The 21,849-nt window shown below is 34.5% G+C and overlaps 1 protein-coding gene across 2 annotated transcripts in view; it reads right to left on the minus strand.

The window, feature by feature from the left end:
- Positions 1–21,849, minus strand: part of LOC114180169 (regulation of nuclear pre-mRNA domain-containing protein 2-like) — a 31,208-nt gene that overhangs the window by 4,580 nt on the left and 4,779 nt on the right. For both annotated transcript variants that reach the window (XM_028066508.1, XM_028066509.1), the window contains 4 exons: positions 21,050–21,167; positions 18,350–18,597; positions 7,813–7,968; positions 7,552–7,708 (listed from right to left, as the gene is read on the minus strand). In XM_028066508.1, the coding sequence (XP_027922309.1) occupies positions 7,552–7,708; positions 7,813–7,968; positions 18,350–18,597; positions 21,050–21,128 (640 nt within the window). In that variant the 5' untranslated portion in view covers positions 21,129–21,167. The remainder of the gene's footprint in view (positions 1–7,551; positions 7,709–7,812; positions 7,969–18,349; positions 18,598–21,049; positions 21,168–21,849) is intronic.

Raw genomic sequence — 21,849 nt, forward strand, 5'->3', positions numbered from 1 at the left:
ACTGACTGATGACACTAACTAATGAGCAATGTCTGGTTGTGTGTGAGCCAAATATATTAATTTTCCAACCAGTCTCTGATACGTCTTTTTGTCTACTTCTGATTCCTTCTTCAGCCTTAACACTACTCTGCACCCAACTTTCCCAGTTTCTCCCAGCAAATCAATTAAAGATTTCTGTTGAGATGTGAAAATTCCTTGGTTAGAGTAGGCTACTTCAATCCCTAAAGAATATAGTAATCTTCCTATCTCTCAGTTCAAATTCGTGGACTAGTCTATGTTTCAATTCTTTCTTCTTTTTCATAATTTCCATTCAGTATAATATCATCAACATAAACTAGAAGTTCTGTTACCCCCTCTTTCCCTAAATGTTTAATAAACAAAGTGTGATTTCCTTGACTTTGTTTGTAGCCAAATACCTTCATAGCTTTTGTGAATCTTCCAAACCAAGCTTTAGGGGACTGTTTCAGTCCATAGACTTTTGCAGTTTGAACAACTTTTTTTTTTTTTGTCTCCTGCAAATCCAGACGAAATACCAATGGAGAAAGAAATTTTTAATCAAAGTCGGCAACTAAGGAAAAAATAATCCTTACAGTATTAATCTTAGTAACTGGTGCAAAAGTCTCCTAGTAATCTATTCCATAAGCTTGAGTGTATCCCTTTACAACCAACCTTATTTTGTACCTTTCAATAGACCCATCAGCCTTATTCCACATGTACTGTTTTTTTTTTTCCAATGCATCCATCTCCACTTTCATGGCGTCTTTCCATTCTTTTTGGTCGAAGCTTCAGTAACAGTGTTAGGGACAACAAGAGACTTCAAACTAACAATGAACCTCTTATGGTTAGCCAATAATCTATCTGGAGATGCATAATTTGATAAAGGATAGAAAGGTTGTTTTGTGCAGTTCGTAATACCTCTTTGATGGCTATTGGCAGATCAAGGTCATTTGGAGAGTTTGGAGTCTTCTCAGTTTCTGGTTCAACTCTGTCTGTAGTTTTAGGTTTTAGAAATTGGATTGGATTGCTGAATCTTGGAAAACTATAGGTACTAACTAACTCTTGGGGCTGAATCTCTAATTCTTCCCATATTTTCTAGTTGCAGTTCAATAGCATAAATGATATTATTAGTTTCAATTTATAATTCTCCCAGAATTAATTTGCTCAGCTGTTGGTTCACTTTTGGAGGCTTCAGTTGGAGTATATAACAGAACAAAGGGTTTTCAAGGTGGTCATCACAATATTATGAAAAAACTTCTTTGGATCCAACATTGGAGAAAAAATACTTGGTTTCAACCAAGGTGATATCGATGGAGATATACAATTTTTTAGCGGAAGGGCTACTACAACATTTCTAACCTTTTTGAGTTGCTTAATAACCAAGAAAGGCAAATCTAACAGCATAGGGATCAAGTTTATCCCAATTTGGTTGTGGATATGTACACAAGTTGTGCACCCAAACATTCTAGGAATGAGGCCATTTGAGATCTTAAAAGTGAGGGAAAAAGGTTTTTAGGGTTTCAATAGAACTTTTGTTCTCTAGTATATGTGAGGGAAATCCATTCATCATATATGCAGCACTGAGGACAAGTTCTTCCCAATAATTTTAACTCTGCTTTGAAAGAGTAATGCTTGAGTGGTGTTAACTAGTGCTTATTTTTCTTCTCTGCCATTATCGGTGAAAACGGTTGTGGAAGACGTAGCATAGGACGTAATGACTAGAGATGAAGCCCTCAAACAGCTCAAATTTCATTTAGATAGAGCACAAGGACAGATGGTTAAATTTTTTGATTGTTGCAAGAAACCATCACAGATTAAAGTAGGTGATTGGGTGTACCTAAAAATTTGCACTCATTGACAGATTTTGATTTTTTTTCCCAAGTCAGATTTTGGATAGAAGGACTATGATAAAAACCAACTGGTATAGAAATAGGTACTGAATTATATTCACTAGGACTGGTACTGTAATACCAAACTGCATAGAACTCCGAAACGGAAACAAAACAACACCATGAACAATGCACCTTCCAATTCACCGAGCTTGGTCTCTCCCTTTCCTGATTTTCTCTCCAGTCTATCTCTTTCTTTTTTCTCCTCCTACCCTTTCCATTTTTCTGCTGTTCTCGTAACTGCCTAAAGGCAGTTATGCTTGCCCCAGACTAAAACATTAAAGCTGCCAAATTGATTAAGAAAACTGTCAACAACAACTACAATAACTGTCCTATTTACTGCAGCCCTTGCAAAACCTTACTTCTAGTTTCTCCACTTATAATGCTTACTTATAAGAGTCTAACAATTCTCTCCCCAAAAAGAGTCACCTTGTCCTCGAGGTGAAAAAAAGGAAACAGGTGCATAATGTCCCCCAAAAAGAGTCACCTTGTCTTCTTGACTTCCAAACACCGCTGAAATTCTTTTATATGTTCTGAAAAACCCATAATGTCCCCCGTAGTTGAGTTGTGAAAGTCTTGAAATAACAAGGGATTTCTACAAGACCCTTTTGTAAACATTAACCATCCCTTATAAAAACTTCTGATTTTAAAAATTATAACCTGGATGAGAAGTTGGATCTTGGGTCATTGAATAATTCCTTAGAGATGAGGGTCTTGATAAATTTCAAATCCCTATCATCGAATTGGTCAAAGTGAATTGTTGACAAAGTTAAAAATGTCATTTTTCTGAAGAGAGCATCAGCCACCCCATTCTTCATTCTTCTTGCCTGGATGATAATCCAAACTCATAACTTTAGAATTCCATTTGATATATTCCTCGCTCATCACCCTTTTCCCATTATAAAAACTTGAGGTTTTCTGATCCGTAATAATGATAAAATGTCTTCCCAACGAGTCGTGGCACTATTTCTATATCGCCAACACAATAGCCATTAATTCTCTTTCATGAACAGACTTGGATTGGGCCCGTGTTGAGTGTGTTTGAATGAGAAAAGCCATTGGCCAGCCCTCCTGCTTTAAAACAGCCCCTATCCCTTGGTTGCAAACATCCGTCTTTATAATAAAAGTCTCAGAGAAATCAGGGACGGTCAAAATAGGCAAGTATGCCACCAAGATTTTTAACTTCTCCATTGTTGTTAGGGCTTTTTCTTTCCACTTAAAGTTATCCTTCTTCAGCAGTTGAGTTAAAGGTTGGGTTATCTTGCCATAATCTTTGAAAAATCTTCTATAGTAACCTATCAAGCCCAAAAATACCCTCAACTTTCAAATCTTTTAGCATTGGCCGATCCAACATAAATTCAACTTTTCTTTGGTCTGCTGTTACTCCCTGTTTGGAAATTATATGACTTAAGTACACGAAATGATATTGATAAAAATTATATTTCTTCTTGTTGGCAAATAATTTGTTATCCTTCAGTAATGCCAATACAACCCTTAGATGTTGATAGTGTTCCTCCTCACTCCTACTATAAATTAGAATATCACCAAAGAACTAAAACAAATTTCCTCAAAAACGGCTCGAGTAGCTCGTTCATGAGAAACTGAAAAGTGGAAGGGGATTCGTGAGTGCGAGAGGCATGACAACAAACTCATAAGGTCCTTCATGAGTGATCTTGTCCTTCATAATGTCCTTGAACGTCCTTGATGAATTGGTGAGTCCAATTCAACAAGCAATTAATCAATGACAGCAATATGAAATTTATCTGATATAATGATCTTGTTAAGAGCCGAATAATCCACACAAAAATCGCCACTCACCATCTTTCTTTTTCACCAAAATGATGGGGCAAAAGTAAGGACGGATACTCGGTCTAATGATGTTAGCTTTGAGCATATCATCTACCACCCTTTCAATTTCATTCTTCTAATAATGTGGGAAATTTGAGACCCTTCCTTCAGGAAGGATTCTGTGATCATCACATCTTCTATGGATTGAACTTTTCATCACACCTAAAACACAACCCCTATCGAGACTTCTCCTAGAGTTCTACATCAATGAGACTCCTAAAACTTCTTCCTCAAGAAGTAGTAGAAGGTTTTACTACACTTCCCTCATTTAATTGTTCAGCAGTCTTGGCTATAGTTTCACACATCGCCAACAAGCCTTCAAGCCCCCTGCTCCAATTCCTCCACCCTCACTTCCATGTTCCGTGTTGTCACCATCAATGGTCCCTAGAACTGATTGCTCTAATACCAATTGATAAAAAACAATTGGTATAGAAATAGGTACTAACTTTGCCTCCACCCTTCCATGTTCTGCGTTTTCACCATCAATGGTCCCTAGAACTGGTTGCTCTGATACCAATTGATAAAAAACAATTGGTATAGAAATAGGTACTAACTTCTATTCCCTAGGACTGGTACTGTAATACTAGATTACATAGAACACCGAAACTGAAACAAAACAACAACATGAACAATGCACCTCCCAAGTTACTGAGAGCTTGGTCTACCCTTTCCTACTTTATGTTGTCCTCGCCTAAAGGCATTTATGCTTCCCCCTACTAAAACATTAAAACTGCCAAATTGATTAAAAAAATTGTCAACAAGTACTACTATAATGCTTACATATAAGAGGTCTACCAGACTATCCAACACCAAGGTGAGCCAATAAACAGGTACTAGTGCAATGGTAGGTGGGTGGTTTCAAAGCGGCCACATGGAAAAATATTTACACCATAAAAGACCAATTTCTAGAATTCAACCTTGGGGACAAGGTTGTTCCAATAGCAGAGGGTATCTTAGGAAGGGAAGTAATGAGAGGGGATGAAAAGTGTGTTAAAAAGTGGACTTTAAGCCTAACTCAACCCTACAAATTTGGCTTGTAAGATGAGGTTTGCACCCACATGTAGACTCTAAATTGGTTTTATCTCTAGTCAATATAGGACTTCCAACACACTCCCACACTGAGATATATACATCTTATGCGTGGGACTAAACATTACTGGATGGTCTGATAGTTGCCCGATAAGAGATGGAATGATGTGCCTAACAAACGCAAATCTCACTATGACAGGCTCTAACCCATGGCTCTGATACCATGTTAAATATAGTAAAACTATGCATAGGAATAATCTCCATTATGTCTAAAATACACATAGAGTAATATATTTATAATGAATAATGATACAAGTATATATGGGAACCAAACATAAATATGGTAAATAGAAAATATTATTACAAACAATATCAATAGTATCTACCAATATCAAACAATATCAATAGTATCTATCAATATCAAACAATATCCATGTTTCCGTACTTAACATAAAATGCAATAATATATCTAACAAAAAGAAATTTAAAAATAAAAAAAAATTAAGAAGTTGGTTGTTATGGGAGGTGAGACATTTTGAGAAAGTATATATGTAGTCTTATAGTGTGGGGTGTTGGTTAAGAGAGTTTTAGTTCGGGTTTTTTATCTCAATGGTACAGTTTTGCAAAACAAATTGCAAGAATGGGCATGTTCTATTTTTATTACAGCTTTTGGGTAAGTCGTGCATGGGAGGGACTACTAAGTAAAGAAGTTGTGCCCCATGCACACGATTTCAAAGAAGTCATTGAAGAGAAAGACGACTTGAGTGAAACTGTATATGCGAAGAAGGCGCGCTGCACACGAATTTTAATTTAGTGTATGAAATTAGAAGTCGTGCCCCATCAACACGAGTTATGTAGTTGGAACATCAAACTGAAGAAGTTGTCCATAGTCATCACACTTTTCAATTGTTTTTCATGCAATTGGAAGTCGTGCTGCATGTGCACGAGTTCAGGGAAGATTCAAAAACAAGAAAGCCTTTACAGCGGAAAACAACTTTCAATTTCGTATTTCTAATTAGAAGTCGTGCAAGTGGAAAATGATTTAAGGGGAAATATGCATACAATAATTTACAGCAACTACCACACCTACTCATTCTTTATTCAGAAAGATATCAGCAGCTTTTATGCTGAATCACACTTTGCTAAACTTAATATTATTCATTCCACCAAAACTCACCTTCACACCCAAACCCACCTTCATTTCCTCCACCAAAATCACCTTGTTCAGCTTTTGCTCTGCATACATAGGCCACACCACCATGGGCACCCTTTCACACAGTCTCCAACACCGAGTTACACCCACAGTGAGTCACGAACTCTTCCTAAAATTTCCCCTACTATTTACTTATTAAATATATTTGGTTAAAATAACTTCCACCTAACTTTCATATATAATAAATCAAAGAATAAACCTTTACAGACCAGCTCTTGGTTTTAAAAATAAAATACAGAAAAGTCATTACCACCCAAAACGACTTCTTCATTGCATGTTTCAGCCAAAGTTGTGTTACAAAGGGATGACTTATAATTTCATAAAACCAAATTGAAGATCATTGACCCCTGGGGATGACTTCCATGTAAAAAGCATTGTCCTAAAGTCGTCTTCGGTTTGCACGACTTATGATTAATCACATTAAAATGAATGTCATCCCCCCTGGGCACAACTTCTTCATCCGAAAATTTCTGCCAAAGTTGTCATATATAGCACGACTTTTAATTTTATACTCTAAATTGAAAGTTGTTCTAGTGCACGACGACTTTCTACTCTGAAGTCGTCTTCCCCTTCAACAACTTTTGATTTTCAGAAAGAAAATAAAAAATAGAGTCGTTCTCCCAAGACAAGACAAGACTTTACTTTCAGCACTCTTTGGAATCGTTTGCATGGGCACGACTTCTTAACCTAAAGTTGTCCCCACCATGCATGACTCACCCAAAAAGCTGTAATAAAAATAAAATTTACCCATTCTCGTAATTTATTTGTTAAACCACCATTTGGGTAAAAAAGTCTAGTTGTTAAGACAGGAAATGCCCTGTGTGAAAGGAAGAGTTTTCCTTTGTAAGATGATGTTTGCGTTCAGAGTTGACAATTCTTGAAAGAACACAGAAAAAAAGGTCTTAGTCTACATTTTGTCTCTATATTGTTTTCTAATCTTTGAGGCGTAGTACGCAAAAGTATATAATATGTAAAAAATATGATTTTATCTTAGTAAATAGGAAAATATGTATAACCCATAATTAGAGACATTCTCAATTATTGGTCATAATTAAGTCTCCCAATATTATACTTTGAAATATTATAAATAAAGGATGCGCAATCCTTTCAACATAATATACATCAACTACGAAAAAAAAAAAAAAACTCACCAAGCGTTGGTTATCCATTGAAGTCAAGTGTTAAAATCAACATTTTAATATGAAGTATTACAATCACACTTAAGAATCTCTGTTTTTTTTTTTCACAGGAGGGAATCCATTCCCCTTCAAGGCCTATTACTTCTAATTTTCTTTATTCTTTCAGTCACAACCAAGTACAACCTAAGAATTCAAATTTTCTACATAATATTTTTACATTTTAAAATTAGTATTTCAGTTATAATAACCCTTCTCCCAAAACCATCTACAGTTAGTCCTGGAGAATTATACCAAGAAAATAAAAATAAAAAGATTCATCATCATTTCATAGATGCAAGTAATTTAGAAAAATTTCATCCATTTAACAGAAATGTTTCCATCAGTCAAGCTAGAGTAGACGGCAGAACATATTGAGTCACTCTAGAAATATTCTTACCTTGAGACAATGTATTTTCAACATCTTCCACAACTTTACCCACACCATGAACAGAAGCACTGCAGTTTTTTAAAGCAGCTTCCTCATTAAGATGTTCATCAAGAACAGGCTGAAAGGCAGAAAGTATTTTCTCTGGCAAACACCCAACAGCCAGTTTCTGCATTGAAGATGACCAAGCATTGACACATCTCAAAATCAGAAATATCAAAGCATCAAACAGGCAACAGATCAAACTCAGACGTGCTATTGCAACTTGCTTACTATTCTCACGTGGGCATCCCTCTTCGCTATCTTGATAGAATTTGAAATCTTTCCATTGCTTGTAGATGGAGGGGGAACCTTACCCATTATTATTATTTCATCCTTAAGACCTTGAAGTCGTGAACCAAAAACCTTCCTCTCCTCCCATACTTGAACCTATTAAAATACAATCCAACACACCAACATCAAAAAAGATTCAAACAAAAAGGAAATATAAATGAATGAAATGTCATCTTAAAAAATACTAATTGATAAGATGAATGACAAAAAAAATTTAGAAATTAAGGGTTAGTAACTTATGGCTAACAACCAAACATTAATGGATTACAACCAAGCCCCGACCCTCTAATGGATGTTCAGTATGAGTACACTTTCAATCACATTAAAAACACTTAATTTTAGATTTCTTGAATTATAATTAAGTTTAAATTCACTATTTTAACTAGAATTTGTCCAATTAGGATTAATTGAGCTCTAACAATAATCATTGATTAAAATCTGTTTTTAGAGCCATGGTAAATGCTAGATGTTTGGCTGACGACCTTAAATACACCTACAGATGACAAAAAAAATTCATACCCGCATATTTCCGAAGGTAAAATATGTGAGTGATGCTAAATACATATCTTTAATGGATATCCACAGGTAATGGGAATGGATATTTAATTACTCGCTTTTTGCTTTTTGATAAGCCAAGTAAGGTGTCATGATATCCGACCTGTAGGTATCCACTATACCCTAATAATTATTAAAGAATTTTATTTGAGTATTTCTTTTTTTAATTTCAAGTGATCAAAATAAAACTATTAGTGAAAAATATATTAATCATGGAAGAATCATTTAAATTTTGACTTCAAATATTTCTATTTTTTTATTTAGACGTATGAGATTGAAGTTATTTTTGTAAATGATTATGTTTTTAAAATTTATATTTTAGCACAACTTATTTAAATTTTCCTTTCAAAAAGATCAAATTTAATTGCATTAATATTTTTATTCTAATTGATTATGTAAAATAGTATAAATATATACTATGTGGTCTACATTAGACACACAATACATTCAAAACATATACTATTCAACATTATATCAGAGTCAGACTAGAGCCTATCCTAGCAAGATTTGTGTTTGTTAAGCATATCATTTCACCAACTATCGAACCACCCATTAATGTCTAGTCTCACGCATGAGATGTATATACCTCAGGTCGAGGGAAGTATGTTGGAAGTTCCACGTCAATTAAAGATAAGGCGATTTCATAGTATATAAGTGGGTGCAAACCTCACCTTACAAGCCAGTTTTGTGAGGTTGAGTTAGGCTTAAAGTCTACTTCTTTATTTCAAGTTCTCCCGCCCTTTTAATGTTGTTTTTACCATCTTGTGTTCTTTTCATTCTCTTAATTGAATCTATCTCTTCTCTCTTTTGAGCTCCTATGAGGTGCATTTTCACATGTAGATAACTTTATTATCTTAATGTTCAGTAAGAATCTCTTTAGAGCTTTCTTAAGGAACATTAACACAAACACCTTACACTCATTCAAAATATAAGATGAACTCACATCCATTTGTCTTCATATAATTGTTCTATTTTTACATGGTATACAACAAACCCACGTTTTAATGTTATTGCCTGATTTTATGCTTTCTACAGACATTCTAAGTGTTAATTCAGTGAAGTCTCAGTTGAATGCATTGGGAGACAACTGAGTCAACTAATCCTATTTGTACTAACATTTTCAATAGAAAAGATGATCGCTTTGATAGTGTAATCAAGGATTAGACTATACTCCAGGAGTAGGCGAGCTGCCCATTAGACTATCTACTTCTACTCAATTTGATTGTGGAAATGATAGTGATTAGTTCACTAAAGAGGACATATTTCACTTAAGTTGATTTAAGGATTAATAACACATACACAAACCCCTTCCATGACCAAACCCCATACACTTATTTTCAATTACTATGTATGCCAACCTAAGAAGCACAACTACAATACACATCATCAAATTTGTAGACATGATAAAAAATAACACGAACACAAAAATAAGACAAATGTAAAAAATGGATATATTGCGCTATGTAAAATTAGTAGAGTTTAATTGATTCACATCAAGAACACAAATAAAAAAACTCCCAATTTGAGCGAACAAGACTTCTTTTGTTACTATGAATATATATGCACACTGGGTGAGAATATACATCCCATGGTTTTTCAAGTTGGTATTAAGAGCCCTAGTTGTTGTTGGCCCTCTTTTGTCCACTATCTCTGGCAGTCATTGTGAAGTCCACCACTATTGTGTCACCATCCACCACTAGGCCTCAAAGAGCATGACCCAGCCTTAGTGGTCTTTGTTCAAAAGCACTTCGACATGCCACTACATTCCACGCACTACTAACCACGGGGAAACTTATGATCCCATATGTTTGTCAAGTATTGAATCATATTTATCTCACAGTAGACCTGATGTTCATTTGCAGTGAGTCTAGTCAACCAGTTCATAAACCAACCAAAGGAGATTCACTAACGGGTTGCACTAAGAATTGTGCAATATCTGAAAGAGACTCCTGCCGACGGAATTTTGTTCAAATAAAATGGGAATGTAAATCTCAAAGTATATATAGATGCTAACAATGTTGGATCATTTGTGGATAGGAGATCAACTACTAGATATTGTACTTTCCTTGGTGGGAATCTTGTACTTGGAAGAGTAAAAAATAATGAAGTAGTAAATCTAGTGTTATGGCACAGGGGATCTGTGAGCTACTATGACTAAAAATCATCTTGGAAGACTTAAGAATGAATTGGATAAACCAATGAGACTTTAACATGAGAATAAATTTGCTATTAGCATAGCCATAACCCAATGCAATATGATATAATCAAACACATTGAAATTGATCCACATTGTATCAAAGAAAAAAATGATAGTGGTCAAATCTGCATTCTGTATGCCTCCTTTCAAAACAACCTTGTACACCTTCTAACAAAGGGTCTGAATACCAACAACTTTGAAAGGATTGTTTGCAAGCTAGAAATGGAAAATGTATATTCACTAGCTTGAGGGAGAGTGTCAGCAATCATATTTTATTATTCCATATTTAGCATACTATAATTAAACTGTATAATGTAAATATCCCTAAATCATAAGGATCTAATTTAAGCCAAAATAATAGGGATTTGATTATATCTCTGAATAATAACGATCTGATTGTATCCCTAAATCATACAAATTTGAGTAGATTAAAAGCTATGTTTCAAAATTTCAAAATTACTTTTCCATTTTTTTTTATGTGTGTATTTGTATGAATATGAAGTAGTCTTAGCAATAAACTTATTCCATTCTACCCTAATATTTGAGAAACATCATACTCCATGAGCTTAAAATAAAGGTTAATATCCATATACAACTTTACTGTGATAACAACTCATCCATGAGAGCAACCCAGCATGGTAAGACCAAACATAATGAAATTGGTAGACACTTCATCAAAGATATTCTTTACAACAGTCTTTACAAACCATGTCTCGACAAGACTTCAAATAGTAGACATTTTTACTAAAGGGCCTTCTCGGACTAAAATCTCATAGGCAAGTTGAGAAGGACCAATATTTATTTAACAACAGGATGCAGAGTGATGTAAATAACAGATTGTTAGGTGTTAGATATTGTTAAGATATTATTAGTTATAATATTTTATGTTAGTTAAAATATAAAATATTATGTATACTTGGGTTTAGCCTATTTTTTCCTTTATTATTCTTCATTATAAATATATTATCCTATGTCTGTTTTCCACAAAAGTTGGAGTCGCCACCAACACCGTAGGAGATGCCACCGAAGCCGTCGTTGAGATCGATCCATCAATCGAATCGTCTAGGATAGGCAACCACCACGCTATAGAGATCGTCACCGTCGGAGCAACCACGCGCTCTCACGCACCTCTCGAAGTCGCATAGCTATTCTCTTTTGCTACCACGTGTGATGGTGTGTTACCCCTCCTCTCCGGCAGCGATCACCTGCATCAAGATCGTCTCCTCCTCTTTCTATATTAGTGCTTGCTACCTTGATTGGAGAACCTTGGATTTTAGGGTTTTTCTCTTTCCTCTTCATCTATGGCCTCTACGACTTCAACCTCTACCTTTCCCTATTGCTACCATTTCGTTTGATCTGTCAATCTACACTAATTATGTTAATGAGCATCTAACCATTGACAAATTAACTGGCACTAATTATGAGACTTGGGCATCAGACATTAAATTTTGGCTAAAGAGTCAGGGGTATGTTGATTATCTCACTTAGCGTGTGACTTCTATTGATGCAACTGAAGCTTCCTGTGGGTTGAAAACTATGCTCAATTATGTATGAATCTCAAACCCACTAGTTACTCATATTGAAAACAACTATTTCGTACCTATGAAACATGTTTAGAAATTTGAGAATAGGCAAAATTGTTATACAACAATGACACTCAACATCCTTCTGGTGTTTGTCACAATCTTATTGATGTTGTTGCTCTGAAACATCATGGCTCCAATGGCTGAATATTTGGGTAAAATTCATTCTCTCCTTCATGACTCTAATGAGTTATTACTCCAGCCTCTACTCCTTCTCAAGAACCAGAACAACGACCAAAGTTCTTTATGTTATTGGCTTTACTTGACTTTTTAATGACTATTCTCATGTTTGTGATCAAATTTTGGGGTCCCTGTTGCCCTCAATTTTTCTTCTACTTGTTCCACCCTTTTATGTGTACCAAGTAAATCGATTGTTGCATTCCTGCTTCCGTTGATGATTACTCTACTTTAGTATCTCAACATAGTGAGCATAATTGCTCTCGCAAGCGAGCAAAGAGCGTCACAAGTGTGAACATTGTCACAAGCTCGGTCATAAGATTGACAGATGTTATGACTTACATGGTCATCCTCCTCGATCTATGGTCCAAACTAATCCTCCCTCACAATGATCCTATTTCATCTAATAACACAGGACACTCTGTTATACTCACTGCATTTCTCGAATGGTATGAAGATCGTCAAAAACCTAGTTGCACGGCTTCTGTTGCACTTTCAAGTAGATCTTTTGTTGGCCTAAATCACTTTACTTCCCTTGGACCTTAGGTTCTTGACTCAGGTGCCACTGATCATATTACGAGTAACAAATCTTTGTTTTCTTCTCTATCTTCAATAGGTTATTTACCTTTTGTTACCATGGTTGATGGATCTAAGGTCTTATCCCATGGTGTTGGTATTGTTAATCTTTTTCCTTTACCATGGTTGATGGATCTACGGTCTTATCTCAAGGTGTGGTACTGCTAATCTTCTCCCTTCTTTGTTCATTGATAATGTTCTTTATGTCCCTGAATCTCCATTTAATTTATTATCCATTAGTCGTCTCACGCTTTCCCTTGATTGTGTTATTTCTTTTACCAAATATCTTTTTTCTTTAGAAGACCAAATTTCAAGATAGATAATTGGCACCAGATGTGAGTCTCAAGGTCGAAATCATCTATGACCTTCTACACACATTGGCACGATTTGAATGCTCCATCTCGAAATCAATAGGTCATCCAAGTCTTGCCAAAATGCAGCAATTTGTTCCCATTTTGTCCACTTTATCTAATTAGTCGTGAGCCGTGTCAATTAGGGAAACATAATCATAGTTTATTTCCTCGTAGTATCTCAACATTCTTCATCCCATTTTGTCTCAGTTCATTATGACATTTTGGGGCCCAACCGTGTTAAGTCTAATTTAGGGTTTTCAGTATTTTATTACTTTTATTGATGATTATTCGAGATGTACTCGGTTAATTTTAAAGAAAAATCGTTTTGAGTTGTTTTCTATATTTCAATCCTTTTACAATGAAGTTAAAATCAATTTGAGATTTCGATTCGAGCTTTGCACAGTGATAATGGTCATGAATACCTTTCACATTCTCTTAAGCATTTTATGGCTTTTCATGGCATTCTTCGTCAAACCTCATGTGCTTAGAAACCTCAACAAAATGAGATGATAGAGTGCAAGAATAGACATCTTGTAGAATTTAATTCATGGTGAGGTTCCTCAGTATTTTTGGGATGATGTTTTTCTCACGGCATGTTATCTTTTTAATCGCATGTTATCTTCAGGTTTAGATAGCAAAATCCCTCATTCTATTTAGTTTCCTCATGAACCTTTTCATCCCTTACCTCTAAAAGTTTTTGGATCAACATGTTTTGTTCATAATTTTAGTCTTGGTCTTGATAAATTATCTCCTAGGTCACACAAATGTGTCATTTTAGGATTCACCATATCACAAAAAGGATATAAGTGTTTATCTCCTTCTATTCGCCGTTATTTTATTTCAGCTAATGTCACATTTAATGAGTCTTCTCTTTACTTTAAGTCTACTTTCTCTTTGTGAGTGTCTTCATCTACTACACTCAGTATTTGTGTTATTTGTGATCCTCCTATTGTGTCTAGTTCAACTCTTCAGGTGTATAGTCGACAACGTTCTCATCATTCACTAGATGACTCATCTCTAGTGCCAAATCCTCCATCCCTCTAGCTCTGAGAATTGAGTTTGAACTTCTAATTTCCATTCAAAAAGGTATATGCTCTACTTGTATTCCATCTCCTCATTATACTGCCTTGAGTTATGATAGATTATCTCCATCTTTTTATACCTTCCTTTCGTCTATTTTACTTGTTTCAATTCCAAAATTTGTAGCTGATTCCTTAGCCCATACTAGTTAGCATCAGACCATGCTTGTGAAATCAATCTTCAAATAGTGGAACTTAGGAGCTCGTCCCATTATTGTCTGGGAAATCCGTTGTAGGTTGCAAGTGGGTCTTTGCTATCAAAGTTGGTCTTGATGGTACTATTGATCATTTCAAAGCTCGTCTTCTGGCCATAAGTTTCACACAAATTTTTTGTTTGGATTATTGGGCAAAGATGGCTTTTGTTCGCTTATTTATAGCCATGGTTGGTCTTCAACAATGGCCTCTTTACTAACTAGATGTAAGAATGTTTTTCTTAATGGAGATTTACAAGAAATTTATATGGAGCAACCTCCAGGTTTTGTTGCTCAAGGGGAGTCTTCTTGATTGGTATGTAGTCTATGTAAATCTTTATATGGTCTGAAACAAGCTCCTAGGGCTTGGTCTAAAAAATTTACCAGTGTTGTTCAACAGTTTGGTATCACTCAGTGAGGCAGATCATTTAGTCTTTTACCGTCACTCGAGTATCAGGTGTATCTATTTAATAGTAAATGTTGATGGAATTGTTCTTACACAGTGATCATTGTGGCATCTCTCAAATGAATCAACACATTTGTCATAACTTTTAGACCAAATATCTTGGCAAACTTTAATATTTCTTGGTGATTGAGGTAGCACAATCCAACAATGGTATTGCTATATCTCAAAGGAAGTATGCATTGGATATTTTTGAGGAAATTGGGTTGATGAACTCAAAATTTGTTGATGCACCCATAGATCCCAATACCAAACTCCTACCTAATAAAAGGGGGCCTTTCTCAGATCCTCAGAAGTACAAAAGATTAGTTGGAAAATTGAACTATCTCACTATTACTTGTCCTAACATTTCCTTTGCAATTAGTGTGATGAGTCAATTTCTTATTTCCACATGTTTAGATCATTGGAATGAAGTCATTCGTATATTAAAGTACATTAAAGTATCTCTTGCAAAAGGTTTGCTATATGGTCACAGTAACCATATTAAAGTTGTCTGTTATTCAGATGTTTATTGGACAGGATCTTCGAATAGAAGATGTACTTCTGGATATTGTGTTTCCATTGGAGGTAACTTGATTTCTTAGAAGAGGAAGAACTAAAGTGTTGTGGCAAGGGCTACTGCAGAAGCAAGATATAGAGTTATGGCCTCAATCACTTGTGAACTTGTTTGACTTAAACAATTACCTAAAAAATTGCACTTTAGATGTCACTCAAATGACACTTATATGGGACAATCAGGTTGCTCTTCATCTTAGCTCTAACGAAAGGACCAAGCATATTGAAATTAATTGTCATTTTATTCGTGAAAAGTTTGTATATGGAGACATCAAGACTAAGTTTTTTAACTCAAGTGATCAATTAGCAGATATTTTCACTAAGTCTTTACGCGAACCTGAAATTGATTATATTTGTAACAAACTTGGTACATATGATTTATATGCACCAACTTGATGGAAGTGTTAGATATTGTTAAGATATTAATAGTTAGAATATCTTACGTTAGTTACAATATTATGTGTATTTGGGTTTAGCCCATATTTTCCTCTATTATTCTTCATTATAAATATATTACCATGTGTCTTTTATACACAGGGGAATTAATGGTATACCTAAATTTCACTACTTTCAACATTAGGACAAAAATATTCTCAACATCTCCATAGTGATTAGGAAAGATATGTTTACGATCTTCCAATTCATTGTATCATACTTTTATTTCCTTGTTTTAAAGAATCTAATTATTACAAACAAGGATTATTGGAATGTAATTCGTGTTGTTGTTATCAATGAAACAATTCTTCATTTCCTTACAAAGCACGATGAATACTACAAACTCTCAATTCAGCTTCCAATGTCTTTACACACCTATCAATTTCACTCATGTTGATACTACAAATCTAACCCTCACTTTTGACAGTGAAAATCATGTTAGTACAAATATTGCATCTTAATAAACCCTAACGTTACAAATCCAATTTCATAGGTTCTAACCGCCAAGGTGCTCACAAAGGCAATTTTGGTCATGCATGTGGTTCTAGTGGCAAAAGCCCAACACAAAGTCTATTTTCACTATGGACATATTCAATCATCATAATGAGGTTGTTTTCATTGACCAACGGTGCTTCAAACTAGTCTTGGAAGTGGTATCATCCAGCTTCAAATCAGTGCAATTTTGACTGTGGTCATAGTGCACCAAGTTGCTATAACATTTAATTCTCAGTTTGAGGCTATCTCCATTGATCAATGGTGATTCGAACGAATCTTGGCAGTGGTGTCATCCAGCTTCAAATCAGTGCAATTCTCCCCAACCACCTTATGCTAACTCTGCTTACTTTAATTTTCCTGGTCCCTAGACTGTCGTGATCCTCACAGCAATTCAATCGCCCCAGATTCCTAAGTCAATGTTGCTAGCATTGCTCCTTCCACAGCTTCTACATGGTTTCCTGATTCTTATCATGTAACAAATAATTCACAAAATATACAGAAATCCTCACTATTGGAAGGACCTGATCTTCATTAGTAATGGTTAAGGTTTGACCATTTCTAGCTCTAGTACATCTAGGTTTCAGTTAGCCTATAATCTTAATATCCAACTTGTTCTTCATAATTATTAATGTGCTGCCCATAAAACAAAAAATCTCATTAGCATAAGCAACTGGTGGTGCAGCACACTCCTGATCAAGATCATTGGGCTGACCTATTTGCTAAGCCTTTGTCACTAGATTTTCTTTTCTTCAGTACAAACTTGGTCATCTTGAGTTTGCAGGTAGACGTGAGTGTATAACTTCATTGTACAAAATAAAACTGTCGTTGTTAGTATAGTAGTTAGTTACCAGTTAGATGTAACTAATTTATTAAGTAGTTGTCTGTTACAACAATTTTACCATTGACTGTTAACATAGAATTCAGTCAATAACATACACTCTGTTCATTTTTCTTCCATAGCAAGAAATGAGAGTCAATGGCATTCTGTTCAAAGAAAAAAAGAATGGTTTTCGAAGAGTCACCAAAAGAAAAGGTAAGATGAAACTGAGCCCTCATGCTACAAAAGGGGAGTTATCCACAGTGGATGAAACACCACCATATGGTCACATGTGGATTACATGCACGATTGACAGAAACCAAGTTTGGCAACGACTGCAAGTTGCAAACTGCATTGCTTAGGTTAGTATTAGCACTCGTCACTGCAACAGTGGCTAGGAACAACAACAAAAACAAAGGGCACATAATTGAGGGCTCTAATACCAACTTGCACAGAGAAGAACTTTGAAAAGAGGATTATTCTATTTTAATCAATTGTACATAAATTGGAAGTTAAAACATTGAACCATCATCCCCTTCCAAATAAAGGACTGGTCTGGGTTTTCAAAACATCCCATGGGAACACATGTTAAAATTAGATAGAATAGGATAGTTTAGTGGATTATACTTAGCATAAATGAATTCCCAGAAAAGAAACCCACACCTGGAAGGAGAAATGTTTGATATATGATGCAGGAGAAATATATACCAATTACAACATTGAATTCAAAACTACAGCACAATATAGACAAGTTAGATACTTTAACCTGAACAGTTTTAACATTCTGAACAATATACCTTACAATTCAGTGTACTCATTCTAATAAAAAGGGACAATTCCCAGAAAAATAGAAAGGAACAAGAAGATATCACCGAAACCAGGCTCCTACAATTCTACACAGTTATAATATAAGTAAAGCATAAAAGATTGAAGAGAATAACTATACTGTGGTCTTATACAATTAATTTGGAAATTTTGTATAAAGTAAAAATGAGACTTACTAGTCTGGCGACTGCTTTCTTTCCAGAGTCATCATTACTTTCACAGACACGCCTTAGAGCTTCTGGAAGAACTTTCCAGAATTCGTTGACAAACTCACTACCCTTTCGTCTACTGTTTTGCAATATGTCATTAGCCAAGTGTAGATATGCGATACGCTGATCCCTCTGGGAAGCATTGAATAATTTAACCCAAGTTTCAACTATTTCTTTTGCTCTCTTCTGGTGAGAAATACACGATTGGGACAAGGCTGAATTATTTCTTAAGAAATACAGATAGCAATACAAATATCACTAATAGATAACCGGAAAGAGGAAGGAGAAATAATGTGAAGGAAATTAGATTGAACAACTGAAGTAAAATGAGAAAAATGCTACTAGCTTATTCATAACTCTGGTACAGACAGGCACAAATACATCTCAAACAAACTTTTAAACAAGTTATGTTTAGCTTCCCTACACCATATGCTCGCTGTCTCTTGGGATGGATGGGGGAGGGGCCTCTCTTAGGGATTTGTAAAGGGACAAATAATCTTCTGTTAGTTCTTTTGTTTTGCTGCTTTATTTCGTTTTACAGCATTCACTGTCTCCTTGATTCATACGCATCTCTTTCTCTGAATAAAAACTCATCATAATCATCAAAATGATAGCTGAAACTTAAAATGCCATCGAAAAATTTAAGAAATTGTACGAAAAAAATGTTATTGTGAGCTATTGAAATAAATAAATAATGCGAATATTAAAAAAAAAAACACTGGGAAGGGGACGAAACTTCTACAAAAGAAAAAAATAATGAACTAACAGGGCAAAAAAACTACAGCCCAATTTCATAATAGATTTAGCAAGTCCATCACAAGAACCATAAACAAAACTTCAGTCGGGTAATTAATAGAAGCCAAAAAGATACTTATGTCCCCATAATGAATAAAAAGGAAGAGCGAAGAGACATTTTCAAAAATAAATTACTCCCATCTAAAATTCAATATATAACTGCATAAACAGCAAATACTAAAAAATCTTCATAAACATGTTACCAAGAAAAGATCCTACACGAGAGGACACCCCCAAATTTTCACCCCTCCACCCAGAAATTCAATAAATATTTAATGAAAAATTAGCATACTATACAGAGTATCTAGTGTTATGAAGAACATTCTTTACACGTTCAGGCTGGGGATGATTTCAGCACCATGAAAAGATATGACTATAACATTCAGAATTTTTTCATCCAGTCCCCTTCACACTCTTCAATTCAGTTTCAGTTGACCAAATACCATCATTGTCTGTACTGACAATTTTTTTCTTAGTGCATTGCTTCTTCAGTCTTTATTTCTTTGCTGCTGGTGATTTCCTTATAAATTTTCTTGCTTTATACTACCTCCAATCATATATAACAAGTAGTTAATTCATCAAGTTCAATTGAAATAGTCAATTTTAACTAACCATGTGATAAATTTAAATTTTATTCAAGAAAAACCCATAGAACTAAATGAATTAAGGGTAGTTATATTTAATGGCACAACTATAATCCAATGAATATTTTTTCTACCAATGAGTGTGGCTTAAATTGTTAATAGGCGAATGAATGCATGCCCTTGCACGTATTGGGAGTATTGGGTGTTTCATTAATACACTTCACAATACATGAAGGGTATAAAAGGATATTAAAACTAATATATTTGAAAAATGGATAAGATTTCGTATAATGAGAAACAAAAAATGCACTACTTTGTTGCTTGTACAAAGGATCAAATATAGTACTTGGTAAGGGTTAAAAACAAGTCAGAGGTTTAAAAGACTGACAATCACCTGTTTTTATTTCAAGTGAAACAAACAGTACCATCATATAATGAAAATCTTTACCAAAAATTATCACAGATTTCCTGTAAAAACGTCTATAGAGAAAGCCTCAATAGCAGCAACAATTTTCTTTCACTATGAACACAAGCAGGGATGCTTAACAAATGAATAATAATACAAGATGCAACAATCCCTCCTATGATTTGATAAGAGAGAGGGTTGTTTAAGAACCAAAATACCAGCTCCCCAACAATAAACACAACTAAAATTTAAGAAATACTTCTCATGGTACTTAACCAAAAAAGTAAATGAAAAAATATATATTCAGATAAATTTCTCCGTAACAATTCAAAGAAATTAAATTAAAACGAAAAAAGTTAAATAACATTCTCCATAAGCTAAAATTAGTTTATGAATAAGTTAATTTGTAGAACTCTTCCGTATAGTTTCTCTAAAATCTCATTTCTTTTTGTATAAGCTAATTTAACAAATATATTTTATTTTTCTCCTAGGGGCCATATGGAGAAATTTGTCCAAGCAGGACCAAAGTGTAATGGCTTTTTTAACATAAAATACAAAAAAAAAAAAAACAATCTATAGGTACTGCAAGTCAAAGTTATATCATAGTCACATCACATCCATTGTCTGCCAAAATTTAGACATATCCTAATTCAAAAACAAATGTTAACTCTATGTAGGCAACATTTCTTTACATCTATTTTTCTAAATCCAAAAAAGCCACATTGAGGTGTTGTTGCAATTGTACTTCATGGAATGAATAAATCATGCCATACAAAGTTGCATGAATAATGTATTGGCAATCTGATAATGCATATACAACCAAACAGAAAATTGCCATTAAAAACAAAAACAATACAAAAAATAGGGATCAATGAAGGATACATTGAATGCTTTGTTGTGTATTGCTGACTTTCGACAACTGCTCAGCAAACAACTGTCCGTCAAATATGTCGTCACTCATACTGCCTTTTGAAAAGTTTCACATATCCTGGAGAATTACCTATAATTTACAAGTGGGATATCAGTAACAGGCGGAACTTAATGTGTATATTGAAACAAAAAATAAACATTCAAAATCTAACTATTAAGGAAAGCCAATCATTTTATGTTAAACTAGAGAACATAGAGACATCAGACAAAATACCATGTTTGTGAATACAAAACAGATATAAGTTGTTTATAGACTCAAATTTATAATGCATGAACAGAGGACATTATACATGCTAAAATAAAGATTACAGGACTAAATAATACACATAATTTTTTTATTTTCAACACCCTCACTCAAGTTGTAGCATATAAATCATATGCACCAACAAGTCAGCAGAATTGACTGAGATTGTAACAATGTGTCCTAACTATGGCAATCAACCTCAATATCTTTAGTCCTTTTGTGAAATATTGGATTAGAAGCAATATACAAAGTTGGTTAATTATTAGAGTCGGAGATCTCACATCGACTAGAAATAAAGTCAAAATATAATATAGAAGTGGGATGCAATTCTTACCTTACAAGCTAATTTTGTGAAATTGAGTAAAGTACAAATCCACAATTACTAAGATGATATCAAAGCTACTGTCACAGTCAAGTTTAGGGCTCTTGCTAAACCATCCACGCATATCTAATCCCATGTTCATGATATTCATTTCTTAGCATGAGAGAATATATTGGAGATCTCACA

The sequence above is a fragment of the Vigna unguiculata genome, chromosome 1 (genome assembly GCF_004118075.2).
Source record: "Vigna unguiculata cultivar IT97K-499-35 chromosome 1, ASM411807v1, whole genome shotgun sequence".
Lineage (NCBI taxonomy): Eukaryota > Viridiplantae > Streptophyta > Magnoliopsida > Fabales > Fabaceae > Vigna > Vigna unguiculata.